General features: G+C 31.9%; 2 protein-coding genes across 2 annotated transcripts; one reads left to right on the plus strand and one right to left on the minus strand.

Annotated features, from left to right (window-relative positions):
• Nucleotides 1–1,636: 1,636 nt before the first annotated feature.
• On the minus strand, nt 1,637–8,576 carry LOC114168497 (putative leucine-rich repeat receptor-like serine/threonine-protein kinase At3g14840). The gene is made up of 24 exons (XM_028053337.2): nt 8,368–8,576; nt 8,083–8,257; nt 7,929–8,000; nt 7,769–7,837; nt 7,519–7,590; nt 7,358–7,429; nt 7,120–7,191; nt 6,923–6,994; nt 6,744–6,815; nt 6,581–6,655; nt 6,411–6,482; nt 6,135–6,209; nt 5,879–5,941; nt 5,397–5,462; nt 5,276–5,311; nt 5,131–5,171; nt 4,657–5,033; nt 4,150–4,345; nt 3,899–4,045; nt 3,617–3,735; nt 3,283–3,493; nt 2,961–3,198; nt 2,556–2,706; nt 1,637–2,224 (listed from the first exon to the last, which is right to left on the minus strand). The coding sequence occupies exons 1-24, from the start codon at nt 8,462–8,464 to the stop codon at nt 1,826–1,828; spliced, it is 3,039 nt and encodes a 1,012-aa protein (XP_027909138.2). The 5' UTR covers nt 8,465–8,576; the 3' UTR covers nt 1,637–1,825.
• Nucleotides 8,577–9,668: 1,092 nt separating this feature from the next.
• Nucleotides 9,669–10,078, plus strand: LOC114168613 (ATP synthase small subunit 6, mitochondrial-like). Its single transcript, XM_028053498.2, has 2 exons — nt 9,669–9,920; nt 10,032–10,078. Exons 1-2 carry the CDS (start codon nt 9,800–9,802, stop codon nt 10,076–10,078), a joined length of 168 nt encoding a protein of 55 aa, XP_027909299.1. The 5' UTR covers nt 9,669–9,799.
• The last annotated feature ends 3,431 nt before the right edge of the window (nt 10,079–13,509 follow it).

Below are 13,509 nucleotides of genomic sequence, written 5' to 3' on the forward strand. Positions count from 1 at the left end.
AATCACATAAAAAAATAATTTTAATGATTAAAGTAATCTTATATATATATATATATATATATATATATATATATATATATAACTTTATTCAATAATTCCTTTATGCACTTCAAATTAAAAATATTTAACATTACAAATTGAAGCAACAAATGTTTAATTAGATGATGTTATATGAAAATTGTACATGAATAAAAGTTGTAAAATAGAAATTCAACATAACAGGATTTTTATTTATATTTTAAAAAATAAAAATTATTTTTTTACCAAAAAGATCAAAATTAAATTTGTTTAACACTCATTGTATCAATTTTCTATATAAAAACCCAAAATTATATTTATATCAATTTTGGATATGAATATATATAATTGGTTTTTATTAAACATGGACAAATATATTCTTAACCTCATCCTTGATTTTTATTAAACCATGTTTATAAGTTGAAATATATCATTAAGGTTGTCTATGTTGAAAAATGTAGATAATCTCAATATTATTATATGTAATCAAATGAATGACATGTTAAACTTTAAGGTTAACAGTATTAGTCTAAGCAACATAACTAGGGTTACACATTTCTATAAGGCTCTGCCATGTACAATTTCCACATAAAGCTTAATAATAAGCCACCATGCATGAACCATGGTTTCTTAAAATCTTAACCCTAACTTAGCTTCTAAGTGGAGCAGTCCACAAACGGCACTGCTACTACTACCATTGATATATTCAATGCTTTTGTTTGTAGTATCATTATTTTCTTTTCTTCCACATTGGCAACTATTATTGACTTCAGTCTATGCAGGTTTAATCCATAAAATCTTCTAGTTCTAGATTTTTTGTCACCATTGAAGTTATTTCACACTGACCCTTTCAACACTAATTTTCTGTCATAACATTCTTCTGCCTCGTGCTTCTATCTATTATGGCGTTCTACACAAATGGACGCAAAATTAGCGCATAATTGTAGAGTTATATATACTCGCAGACTCAAACAAAATCCATGGTTGAAATTTGAAAACCTAGGTTCTTGTAGTTTGTCACAATAAATATTGAATCAAATTTGTAGTTGCGGTCTGAAACTCTGAGTTGTACTTGCATTTAACTCATGGATAAGGACGTGGCAATCAAAGAACATACGCTTCTCCTGAATTATTCTCTATTCAACACACACTTTCATTGCAGTCTTTAATTAAAAAAAAAAAAAAAAAGTATTAATTCTCTGCCGTACATGAACGGTAATCCAAGATTCTTATGCAGAGAATGGAAAGTATAGGTCAAATTCATAGTTCAATATCCATCAATGTGATGTGACAGGATCCATGAATCTTTTTGGAGAGTTTTTGTTACGAAAAGGTTACTACTAGGAAACAAAATTCCTTAACAGTTTTACACAAACCCTACTTGTGTATATTTGTTTTCCTTACAGACTGTTGTTATCATGCATTTTGCTATTTATTGCATCTTCATGTATTACCTTTTCATGTACTTTCATGATGCCATCGACCATTTTGAGGGCTCAACTTACTCAAAAAATTTACTGACACAGTTTTCTCATTATCTGGTTCAATCAAGTGAGGTTGGCTTCATGGGTTTAATAACTCAGGAAATTTACTTAGAATTCAACTTTTGGTATGATGATTCAAGAAAATTTTGAAATGGATTACTGAGTTCCCGAATTTAATGGATGGTTAATTCAGGCAAATCATGCTTCAGGATCTATAGGAGAAAAATTGAAGAACATTCCAACTCATGACAAAGTCACCCAGATTTGAAAAAAGCCTAAAGTAATTCTTACAAGTTCAAAGCAATATCTGTTTTGAAGGTTTCTCACCAACCCCTTTTCTCCCAGTACGAAGAATTCATGTATACAGGGTATAGATCTGTTGCAGATATAGATGAAGTGGCCAATGTGTCATCCACTGAGAGACTCTGATTGTTGCTCTCACTTAGATTATTTTCTTCTATCTCTTGGTAATGCTGTCGCATTACTTCCAACTTCTTCTCATCCAGTGCCTCACTTGACTCTGAAATCAACTCCTGATGAACCACAGATCTACCTTCAAGCATGCTTACTACTGAGGACATTGTAGGCCTGAGGGATGCTGTTGCATTGGTGCATAAAAGAGCCACATTGATCATTGTGATAACCTCCTTTTTGTTGAAGTCCAAACCCAATCTACCATCAACTAACTCCATTAGATTGCCACTCTCTTTTAGCATGTGTGCCTGGTAAACAAAACCATATAATCTTATCTATGTTATAATGTTATAACCTGATTTCACATCAAGAAGGGCACTTTAAACCTAATTTAACCTTACAAAATTGGTTTGTAAGGTGAGATTTACATCCACTTAGATATTCTAAATTGATCTTATTTCTAATCGATACAAGACTTCAAACATAACTTAAGCACAATTCTGGTAAAACTGCAGTCCAAATAACTTAAGTAGTCACAAGTAAGACTCTACTGCCAAATTTGAAATTATGTGGAACTGTGAAAGTTGTGGTTCTCAAAGGAAAATAACATTTTTTTGAATACTCTAAGGAAGTACTTACCCAATCAAGAAGATGCAATGATGCTTCTTTATGTCGTTGAATTATATTGCTCCTCCCACTTATAATTTCCAAGGCAACAATTCCAAAACTATAAACATCTGCTTTGTCAGTCAAATAACCATGCATGGCATACTCAGGAGCCATGTATCCACTGCATAAAACAAGTTCTATGAGCTACATTGATTTAAGAAACGTGTTAATTGCTCAAACTTTTGCATCCTCAATTGCTTTTTAATCATTAACTATACTTGGCTAAACCTGATTCAACGAGGTATGCAATTTGATAACAACAAGGTATGCAATTTGATAACCTCTCTGGTTTATTGCTTCATAGTCTAATCATATCATGCATACAAAACATTTCTTCATAAAATATGTATAGAAAATCAAAATACAGAAACTCACTAAGTTCCAGCAATTCGGGTGCTTATGTGGGTATTGTCCTCTTCATCGAGCTTGGCTAAACCAAAGTCAGATATCTTTGGTTTGAGATATTTATCAAGCAACACGTTAGTGGTCTTGATGTCCCTGTGAACGATTTTCAATCTTGATTCTTCATGGAGGTATGCCAAACCTTTGGCAATACCAACACAGATGTTTTGCCTTGTAGGCCAATCCAATTTAATTTGGTGTTCTTCTGGACCTTCATCAGTGAATAAAATTGAATTACACAAACTGAAATATCATAGAAGGGACAACTGAAATCGGCCACATTAGAAAGAATTACCGAACAAAGCACGAGCAAGGCTATTGTTTTCCATATATTCATAGACCAACAACAATTGATCTCCCTCAACACAGCATCCATAAAGTTTAACAAGACAAGGATGTTGCAAAGCTGAAATCATGCCAAGCTCATTTATAAACTCACGATTCCCCTGCCTTGATTTGGAAGAAAGCTGCTTCACTGCTATTATTGTCCCGTCTGATAAATTTCCCTGCATATGGAGCAATGCAACATAGTTGTTGGGTTGGAATGCTGATTTTTCCCTCAAAAGTAACATCTTCAATTAAAATAGACTCATAATAATTGAGGGGATATGCCATACTATCTAAATTACCTTGTACACAGGACCAAACCCTCCTTCTCCAATTTTGTTGGCTTTGTTGAAGTTATTTGTTGCTGCTTTGATTTGTCGTAAGGTAAATATACCCATTTGCAGTTTTAACCCCTTTAGCTCTGTCAATTAAACAAAAAAAGACTGTAGATTTAACTACATACCCTAAATTTAGGCTCATAAGAAAATTCATGCTGCGTGCAAGAGTTCATTTTTGTACATTGAAAGTCCTTAAGGTGAAGCACAAAGGTTATCATCATGACAGAATAAGTTATTTGCAATTACCTTTTGCTAAAGAACTTTTCTGTCCTAGAAAGCCTCTCCACCAAAGTATACCAAACACCAGGACTAGAAAAACTACTGCACCAGCCACAATTGCAACCACAGCACCTGCAGATATTCTACTTCCATTTTCTGAGGGAGGGATGAAGTCTGCTTGATTATAATAGAAAACATTGTTATTCAAGAACTTATATTGCATGGTAACATCCATGTGCTATATGAATATTAAGTACTGAATGAGAAGCACAACTCACTGGGATTTACAGAAATAGCTGATATAAGAGGACCATATACTGATTTAAAAGGAATACCAATTGTGCCTTTCCCAGCCCAATATAGGCGAATTTCCAATGTGTTGCTACTAATCACAATGGTAAATGATTTTGTGACTGCTTTATTAACTCCTCCTGCTTCTTCTGCAATATTGAAATTCTTGAGCACCATGTTTCCCTGCAAGAAATCTTAACCAGCCTTAATAATGCCTCATAATGGCTACATTTTTAAGCATGCAATATTCAAATATCTTTTAATCAATTGAAGAAATCAAATTCATAAGGTACCAAGGTGGGGAAATTTCTCCAGTTGATATGTGAGATTCTGGGTATTCTAAGGCTTCACATGGATTATAAAAGAACACATCTATCTCTAATCAAATTTCTTTTCAAAAATTGAAGATATAGAATTTGAATATGGCATATATACAATTTTATGAAGTACTCATGACAGACAAGATAAAACTACAAAAGTTTGAGATAATTTACCTGAATGTAGACATCAAATATGCGCCTTCCTAGGCTGTTAAATGTTTGATCTTCAGTAAACATGACCTCTGCAAAGTGTAGATTCACCGTGTAGTTTCCATTTCCCAGGCAAAACCCATAATAAGTGAGAGAAATGGGAGAAACACGTGCATCCATGTATATTTCAGCATCAGCCAAGAAAAGCTGAGATTGATTTAGCCAAGTATAATATTCTGCACGGTCATTATCCATGAAGTGACCAGTGCTGCTAAATCCCCAGTTTTTTCCACTAAGGTGGAACCTAGCTGGTCCTGCATTATCTGTATCCTCATCATATGTTTCATTTCCATCCACTGTTACTTGCTTTCCACCACAATTTATATGAAGAGAGTGTGATTCTGGGACAAGCAGATTAGTGAGTACAAGGTATTCTGGGACAAGTAAAGGTTAGTGAAAATTTAGATGTGTATATAAAAAAAGAAAAGTAAAACTTACTTTTCGGACAGGCAACACTTTTTAAACATGAAACGGATTCTCTGAAGGAATGACCAAAGTGACAAAGCTATTTAGCACGACCCCATCATATAAGATTTAAAAGTACCATATGAAAGGGAAATGCCAAAAGATATATCAAACTTACGAGCTATTGTCCACCGAGTAGCTTGCAAACAAGTTCCTATGGATACAACAGAAGGTTATGTTATGACTCAGATAGGTTCTTTAAGTTGCAAACAAATGTTCTCATATGCAAGGATTCTTACACATTTCCCCGTTGACATGGCTGCTGTCCTGAGTTTTCCATGGTAAAGTTATTGTACGAAAGATCTCTGGTTCAGATTATAAAATTTGATTCAGAAAATCTAACAAGATGCAATCCAAAACAGATAGACTTCATGAAACTGAGAACTAGAAAGAAATCTATGACGATTAGTATAGAACTCAAAGTTGCTTTCAGATAAACAATTTAAGCACTCGTCTAATAAGCTCTTAAAACACTAAGGGTTATGACATAATTTTGAGCATGAAACATAATGGAATAAACTAAAAACAGTGCAATAATCGCAACTGCATAGGTGGTGATCAAGCACTGATACAAACAGACAAAGACAAGACTTTTCACATAGAAAAGAGAAGTGAAGATAAAAGACACCAAATGATATGAAGTCTCTTTCCCCTCAGAACTCATTAATTATTCAATTTAAGGAATCATAACATAAAATAAAACCATTGAAATAAAACTTACACATTTTTTTCTTTCTCTGCCCATGCAGGTACAGGTCCCGTGAGGATGTTTCCAGTTAAATATCTACAATTGAAGAATTTAAAGAAATTATCATGTATAAAACTTGTGATTTATCCAAGTCCTAGAATCATGGTGAAAACTCTAGTAATATTGAATCATGCTATTGCTCCTAAATGAAAATGAACAACACTAATTGGTTACCGGAAAATGCCAGCCCAGTTTGGAGGAAGAGAAAAGAAGTTAACAAAATTCTTACATATAATCTGTCTTTCTTAGGCCATACTCAAAGCTGCTTGGAATCTGTCCACTTAATCTGTTAAAGCTGAGGTCTCTGAAAAAAATTTCAACCAGATTAAGCTGAAGGAAAATAGCTTAGAAAACATTCTATAGTGTTGTAAACTCGAGGAGAATTGAAGTTGTGTTTTTTGATGCATTGGTATGAAAGAAAAATACTATTGAAATTTAAATGCAATGCAAGAACATTGTTAGAAGTAGTTGCACTTAAGCACATTGGGAGAGTAACAGAAGTTACAAGGTTTGTAAATTAGACATATTCCCCAGATATTCAGGTATTGTTCCATTGATATTGCAACTCCTCAGAATTCTGCGAAACAGTAAGATAGACAGCAAAATAAATCAGTATTGTAATTTCCTTGTTCTGAACTCAATATGACAGAGTATTAATTGATGAAATCAACTCACAGAATTTCCAAATTTGCCAGATTGTCAAGTTGGGGAAAAGGAAAATAGTCTGATCCCTCTATATCACTAATTCTCCTGCACATCACATTTTAAGAACGGATAAACACATCTAAAATGAAAGTAAATTGAAAACCTCGTTTACTACATAAGATACCAGACATACAAGTCTGTTAAACTTTCAAGTAGTGAAATTCCAGAAGGAATTGGCCCACTTAATCCAGTTCCTTGAATCACTCTGTCATAACAAAAGAAAATTTCTTTGAGATCAAGGGTTTCTGTTCCTCAATAATCATGAACAGTTATCATGGTACCAATATAAATGAACAAAACATAGATTCTCACAGTTTCTGGACACTTGTCCAGCTTTGAATAAAATCGGGTATCCTTCCAGAGAACTTGTTATCCCCTAGTCGACTGCATAATGTGATGACAAGAAACAAAAAAGAAAAACTTTAGCTAAAGATGGAACTTAAAATAACAATATATACTGATTTAATAGTCACTAATAAGTATTAAAATTAAGAAAATAGGAAGCTTACACTTCCTGCAAAGTAGTGAGTCTTGCAAATGTTGCAGGCAACTCTCCAGTAAAATTGTTGGAGGTAAGTAGCCTAAACGTATTAAAAGCAACAATAAATCATCAAGAGAAACCAAGGTATTCTAATTAAACTAAACTGTTACTCAACGAGCATTGACATTTGATGTTTTGGAGCAAAAATCAAGGAAAGCAAACAACCTAAACATAGTACTAAAGTTGAAACAAAATAAACGTCATACAATCTTTGAATATTTGGAAGATTCCCAAGCTCACTAGGAAGATTTCCAGAGAGTTGGTTGAATTCGAGGGTCCTATTCACATAAAGCCAAAGTTAAACCCAGATGAGATTATAAATGCTTGAAAACAATGCATGGTGGATAACCAGAAAAAGAAAACTCACAAACTTTGGAGAGTGGAGATGTTTGCAAGCTCTGGGGGGATTGAACCCGTGAGTCGATTAGCACTCAGAGAACTACCATAAATATGTATTACTCTTAGTGTTTCAATCACAGTAATATTTGTGAAACTGAAGGAATAGGAAATAATCTTAAACTGCAGATTTTATGAAACAGAGGGAGTAGTAGCATTGTTCGTGTATGCATTTATAGATTGGTGAAAGAAAATTGACAGAGAAACTAAAGAAAGTGTACATGTGGACAAGATTCAATAAGCCCCACTCCGGAGGAATTGTCCCATTCAGGTAATTGCGACTAAGATCACTGCAACAGAGAGACAGTGTCATGCAAAATACGAATTTAGAAAACACATTGTTGTTGAATTAAAGTGAGCAAAAGTGAAAGAATATCATACATTTCTTGAAGGTACGGCAATCTAACCATTGCTACTGGGAGAGTTCCTCGGAGATTTTGTACTTTCAAAAGTCTGCATGCTCATTTTACCAATTAAATGTGTTCAAGTTTGAAGTTAGCTCAAGAAAATGAAATAAAGGGAGTGAGAGAAGTACATGTTAGTAACATGGCAGATTGTGGCATTCTCAAAGGAACAATCACAGGTGACATTATTTTCTGTCCCTCTCACTTTAGTTTGCGATGTCCAATTGAGTTCTCCACTGCATGGATCAACACTGAAATCCCAATCCTTCTTCCCAAGACTCTCACCTATGTCTTTCAAAGCTTGCACTATATGCATTATGATTATTAAACAACTCAAATAATGTTTATGGTAGAAAAAAAGTCAATAATCTTATTTTTGTTATCCAATGGATCCTGCTTTGGTTATCTTTACATACCTTCATCTTCTGGCAGAGTGGCTCCAAAAGCTAAAGAGAGAAAGAAAAAAGCTAGTAGGAGCTGAAGGAGGAAGAAATGATGAGAATCCATGTTCATGTGGTTGTTGATTTCATGATGAAGAATACAGTTTCATGAAAAAAGACATCATCAGTGGTAGGAACAGTACTTGTCCGTATGGCTTCAGTTTGGGTGAGAATGAGAAGCAAATTCAACTAAGACAAAATATTTGTATGGATATTAACACAAAGTCAACTCTTGAAGAATTTCCCACTTGCTACTTTTGTAAGTACTTCAAAATGAGATTTCCATTTTAAATCAACGAAAAGAGAAAAAAAGGATAGTGATCAGTGTAATACTTGCTGACACGGTAAAAGATGGAGAATTAAGTTTCTTGTTGCTTGTATATTTGAATGGTAGGTAGTTGTATAAGTCAAAAAAAAAAATAATAATAATAAATAAATAAATAAAAGCTTTGTTTTTGTTTGGTTGTTGTTAATTATGTCATTCTTGAGTTATTTGACATAGTCATGTTGTAGCTTGTTTGTCTTAGCAGGTTTACCATAAAGTTTACAACCATATTTTATATACAATAGTTGCAATATTTTAGAGGTAAGTTGGTTTCTTGTTCACGATAAAAGGTGGAATAAATAAAATATGTTATAGTATGTTATAAGTTACAGTAATGGGAAGGTTCAAGTTGATTTGACAAGGTAAAACCTAAAACAGGAAAACAATAGGGAAAAAAACCGGGTCTATGTTTTTAATATCTGAACTTTGATAAAAATTGAAATTTAAAATCATTATTTGAAATTTTGATACATTTTGATTTTTAAACTTTAAAAGTGAATGAATATAGTCTTTTTAACTCAATTATGTTAATTTTTTTTACGTGTCAAATGCGTTTCATGTTAGTATTGAAATTGTTTACATTGTTTGACATATTCTTGTTTAATATTTGTCGGGAGATGTGTTCATATCTCAAAAAAAAGTGAACGTAATTAGGTTAAAAAGATTATATTCATTTATTTTTAAAATTTAAAGATTAAAATTTATTAAAGTTTCAGACAAAAGTAAATTCTAATGTTAAATCAAAATTTCAGAACTAAAAACACACTTAATCCTTTGAGCATATACCTATGAGCATGTTCCTGGGTGCTTTTGAAAGTTTTAGTTTTGGTTTTGAAACTTTAAATATAATTGCCTTCTTGTTTGGACTTCAGAAGCCAGAGTAGCCCAACGAGGATGCCTTCTCTCTGGGCCTTTTTTGAAGCCCAATTATATTTGGAATGGATCCACGTGGATTCCAAAAGGTATAACCTGGGAACCCTTTTAGATCTCCGATTTGGTAGCAGACTACGATAAGAAAGCATCGTAAGCAAGCTGAGAAAATAGCATTGCATTAGCAGCAGCGTTGATAAAAAGAGTTAGAAAATGCGAAAGTTCGATCCATGGCCCGTTTTCTTCAAGCGCGAATGGAAACGGAACTGGCCTTTCCTCGTTGGATTCGCAGTCACCGGAGCCGTAATCACAAAGTTTTCCCTCGGCCTTACCGGTAAATCACCACATCAATCACTCTCTCTGTCTCTCTTTTTGATGAATTTAACTGTGTTTTCTCTTTGATCGAATGGTAATTCAGTAATTCACTGTTTTGTTTTCTTTGCAGAGGAAGACGCGAAGAATTCCAAGTTCGTTCAGGCGCACAAAAGGTAACCCTATCTGCTAGGCGTTTTCATTTGTGTTTTGGTTCTTTAATATTTGCATACGAGCGTGTTTCTTTTGTTTCCGATTGTTGAAAATTTAAGCGATTGAGGCTGTTTATTTGTTATGTAGTTTTTTAATTTGTTCTATCTTTCTTCCAATTGTCGAAAATTTTAAGCGGTTGAGGTTGTTTATTTGTTGTGTAGTTTCTGAATTTTGTCTATCGGAAAATGATGATTCCTCTTTGAAACATTGCTGTACGTATAAATGATGAGTCGTTTTGTACAGTGTTAGCAATTCAAAGTGGCGAATAGAGACCGTTGAGTGATATGGAAATTCACTGATTTTTTTCTGACAATCCATTTATTTGTACTGCTTACACTCGACTGCCTAACAGAATTCTGATATCGTTATATATCACAAGCTCTAATAGAATTGGTAACCAGCAATTGTAATAGAGTTTATCCCTTTTTTCTATAATAGCAAAACAATAAGCATTACCTACTTATTTTTTTCTACACTTTGCAGCAAAGATGTAAAAATTGATCATGAACTGGCCCAACCAATTAAAAGATTTGTAAATGCAGTTTTGTTTAGTTCCATACTTTCTTTGGTGTGTTTGACTTCTTTATATAAATGCGTGAGCAATTTTCTCATTTAATATTGTGTTCGTAATTCTAATAAAGGTTGGTAATGTAATCTTTGAAAATCATCGTCCAGAATTACTTTAATTATCTTACTGCATTACTCCTCTCATAGAAGGGTGCATTTCCTTTCTGAGCTAGATGTGTATAAATCTAGCTTGTTGTTGACCCCAACTGTTAACCTGATCACTGCTATGTTAGCATCTTGGTCAGTGGTCATATCAGGCTTAGTTTTCAGTTGCCTTTTTGTCTGTAGATAAACTGTGACAATGAATGTGCTTGTTTTTCTCTCAAACCTGATATGCTGGACAGGAAAATAATCTTTCAAGAGTTGATGGAAGCAAATTTTTTAACACTTGACTGACCCCTTTGGTTTATTACACTGAAGTAATGATCCTTTGGCTATAATTGAGGAATTATTAGAGATATAACTCATTATTCTCAACAATTTTACTACTATACCTGATTGTTTTATGCTCTATCTGTTATGTTATTAGGCATGCTTTTAAATGCATGGATTTTAATAATAGGACATTGTGGTGTTCATATGTATTTCAGGTGACTTCTAAATAGTGAGATATGCACTGGCTTTGCACTGTGTTAGATTTGTCAAGATTACTTTGTTTGTCTTGATTTTATGAATTGTAATAACATAAGAGAGATATGCTCTGGATAATCTCTCTAAGTCTGTATCTCATGTTTTTACATTCAGTTATGGTTGTGTACCTAAATCTGGTTGAAGAAAACCCACAATGGTTATTAATTTCTGATTCAAGTTATTTCCTTCATTAAAATTCTTATCCCACGTGTAGTTTTGCCTGTGACCTCCATAATCTTGCGGGAAATAGACGTCTTTAATAGTGTACGTTCTGTCCTTGCTAATATGTTTTGTTACTTTTCAGTATTGACTTATTAAGTACCTTGAGAGCGGGGCTAGTTATAGTTCACATTTTCAAAATTTGAAGCATGACACTTGGATAACCATTTTAAAAAGTTTTATATACCTTTTAATCTTAGCATTCAAATAAGCTTTCAATAATCTAAATTTTAATTACAAATATCAAAGTTTACCCTGTCGTTTTTCTTTTCTCTTTTAAAAATATTGTTTTCGGGAAGAAAATACTTCAATTGATTATAGCATGTTTGTATAACTCTTATGACATCAAAACTTATAATTTCGGCCATAGAAATGGTAACAAACGGAGAACTGTGTTTGAGTTATTTCGTTCCCCACTCATAAGTATCTTCGTTTATCACTTTTTATTTTAGAATGAAGAAAATGTATATATACTGTATTATAGATGTTGACATTTGTCCTCAATTAAAGTTTTATCAGGATAATTTATGTAATAAAATGTTATTAAATGATATTATGTACCATCAAAGTTAAATTTTAAATGTGACTGAAAAAGAGTATCAACATGAATGGTATTTTATGTAAGTTTTTTTCTTTGGAATATTTGGTTCCATATCTGAGAAAAATTTATATTTCAAACTTTGGTTTGGATTAAAATTGGAATTTTAAAAGAAATTTAATTATTTAATATTTAATAAATATCTGAATTTGTTCCTAGTAGTTGTTTTATTATTCTTAAATTAATGCTATTGGTAGGTTAATTTTGAGGGTAACACATAACATTACAATAATTATCAATTGCATCCAAAACCCTTAGGTTTATTCTTTTGTTGTTAATCATAATATACATAATTGTATAGAAATTCTTCGACCCTTTTAACTTTCAGACTTGAAAAGAGATTTTTGACTTTGAAAGAAATATGTACATAGAATCCAGATTCTCTATTCAGATTTTTATAGTCATCAGTTAAATATTAAAAATATATTATATTAGTATTTCATTTTTTTTCAATATATTTTAAAATTTTAAAATCAATAATAATCAATGTATTTTAAAGTCACGTCAGAATAAAAACATTTTACACAACAGAGTAAAAACATAAAAATACTTTGTAGAAAATCCAAATTCATATTTACAAAATAAACATTTAAAAATGTCCTACTCAAACAACAAATTCGCAGAGTGTGTACAAGTTAGTTTCAATTACTTTGAGCACATTCATTATTAAATCTAATAAAAATGTCAAGTTAAATTTTTATGTTTTTAATTAAACTTAATCTAACATAATTTACATTTAATTGAGTTTGGTCATTGGATTAAAGGTTATGGTTCCAAAAGAAAATTATTTGACCTTTAGAAGATTTAAAAAAATAGATTATACTATTTAATATTTAAATAATTTAAAAATTTAAAAATACATATCTACTTAATACCATAATTATGAAATTAAATAATAGTTATATTATTATCAATAACATTAATATTATTTAATAATTTTGATTACATTGAAATGAGTTTGAAGTTCAAGTATTCAACACATAGAACACAGTATACATGCAACAAAATATTGAGTCAGGTTAAGTTGCGTTTGATTTAATCAGTCACAGACAAAATTAAACTCAATTTTGTTTAAATTAAATGGATGGGTTATCCAACTTCATAAATATCCTAGATTCAAGTTTTAAACTTAAACAATCTATTAGACTTATTACCTAAAAACACCTAACCAGTATATATTTGCAATTCATATGAAACAAAAAAAAAATGTCATAAAAGAAATCAATAATTTCAAAAAAATTGATACATTATATTTAAATTACTTATAATTTTTTTTTCCTTTTCTAAATATTTTATATGAATACAATAATTAAAATATCTTACATTTCAATTTTTTATATAGATAAAGTAATTAAATATCTCTTTTAAAATAAAATTTCATTTT

Source organism: Vigna unguiculata, chromosome 11 (assembly GCF_037176805.1).
Source record: "Vigna unguiculata cultivar grain cowpea cultivar isolate G323 ecotype 2 chromosome 11, ASM3717680v1, whole genome shotgun sequence".
Lineage (NCBI taxonomy): Eukaryota > Viridiplantae > Streptophyta > Magnoliopsida > Fabales > Fabaceae > Vigna > Vigna unguiculata.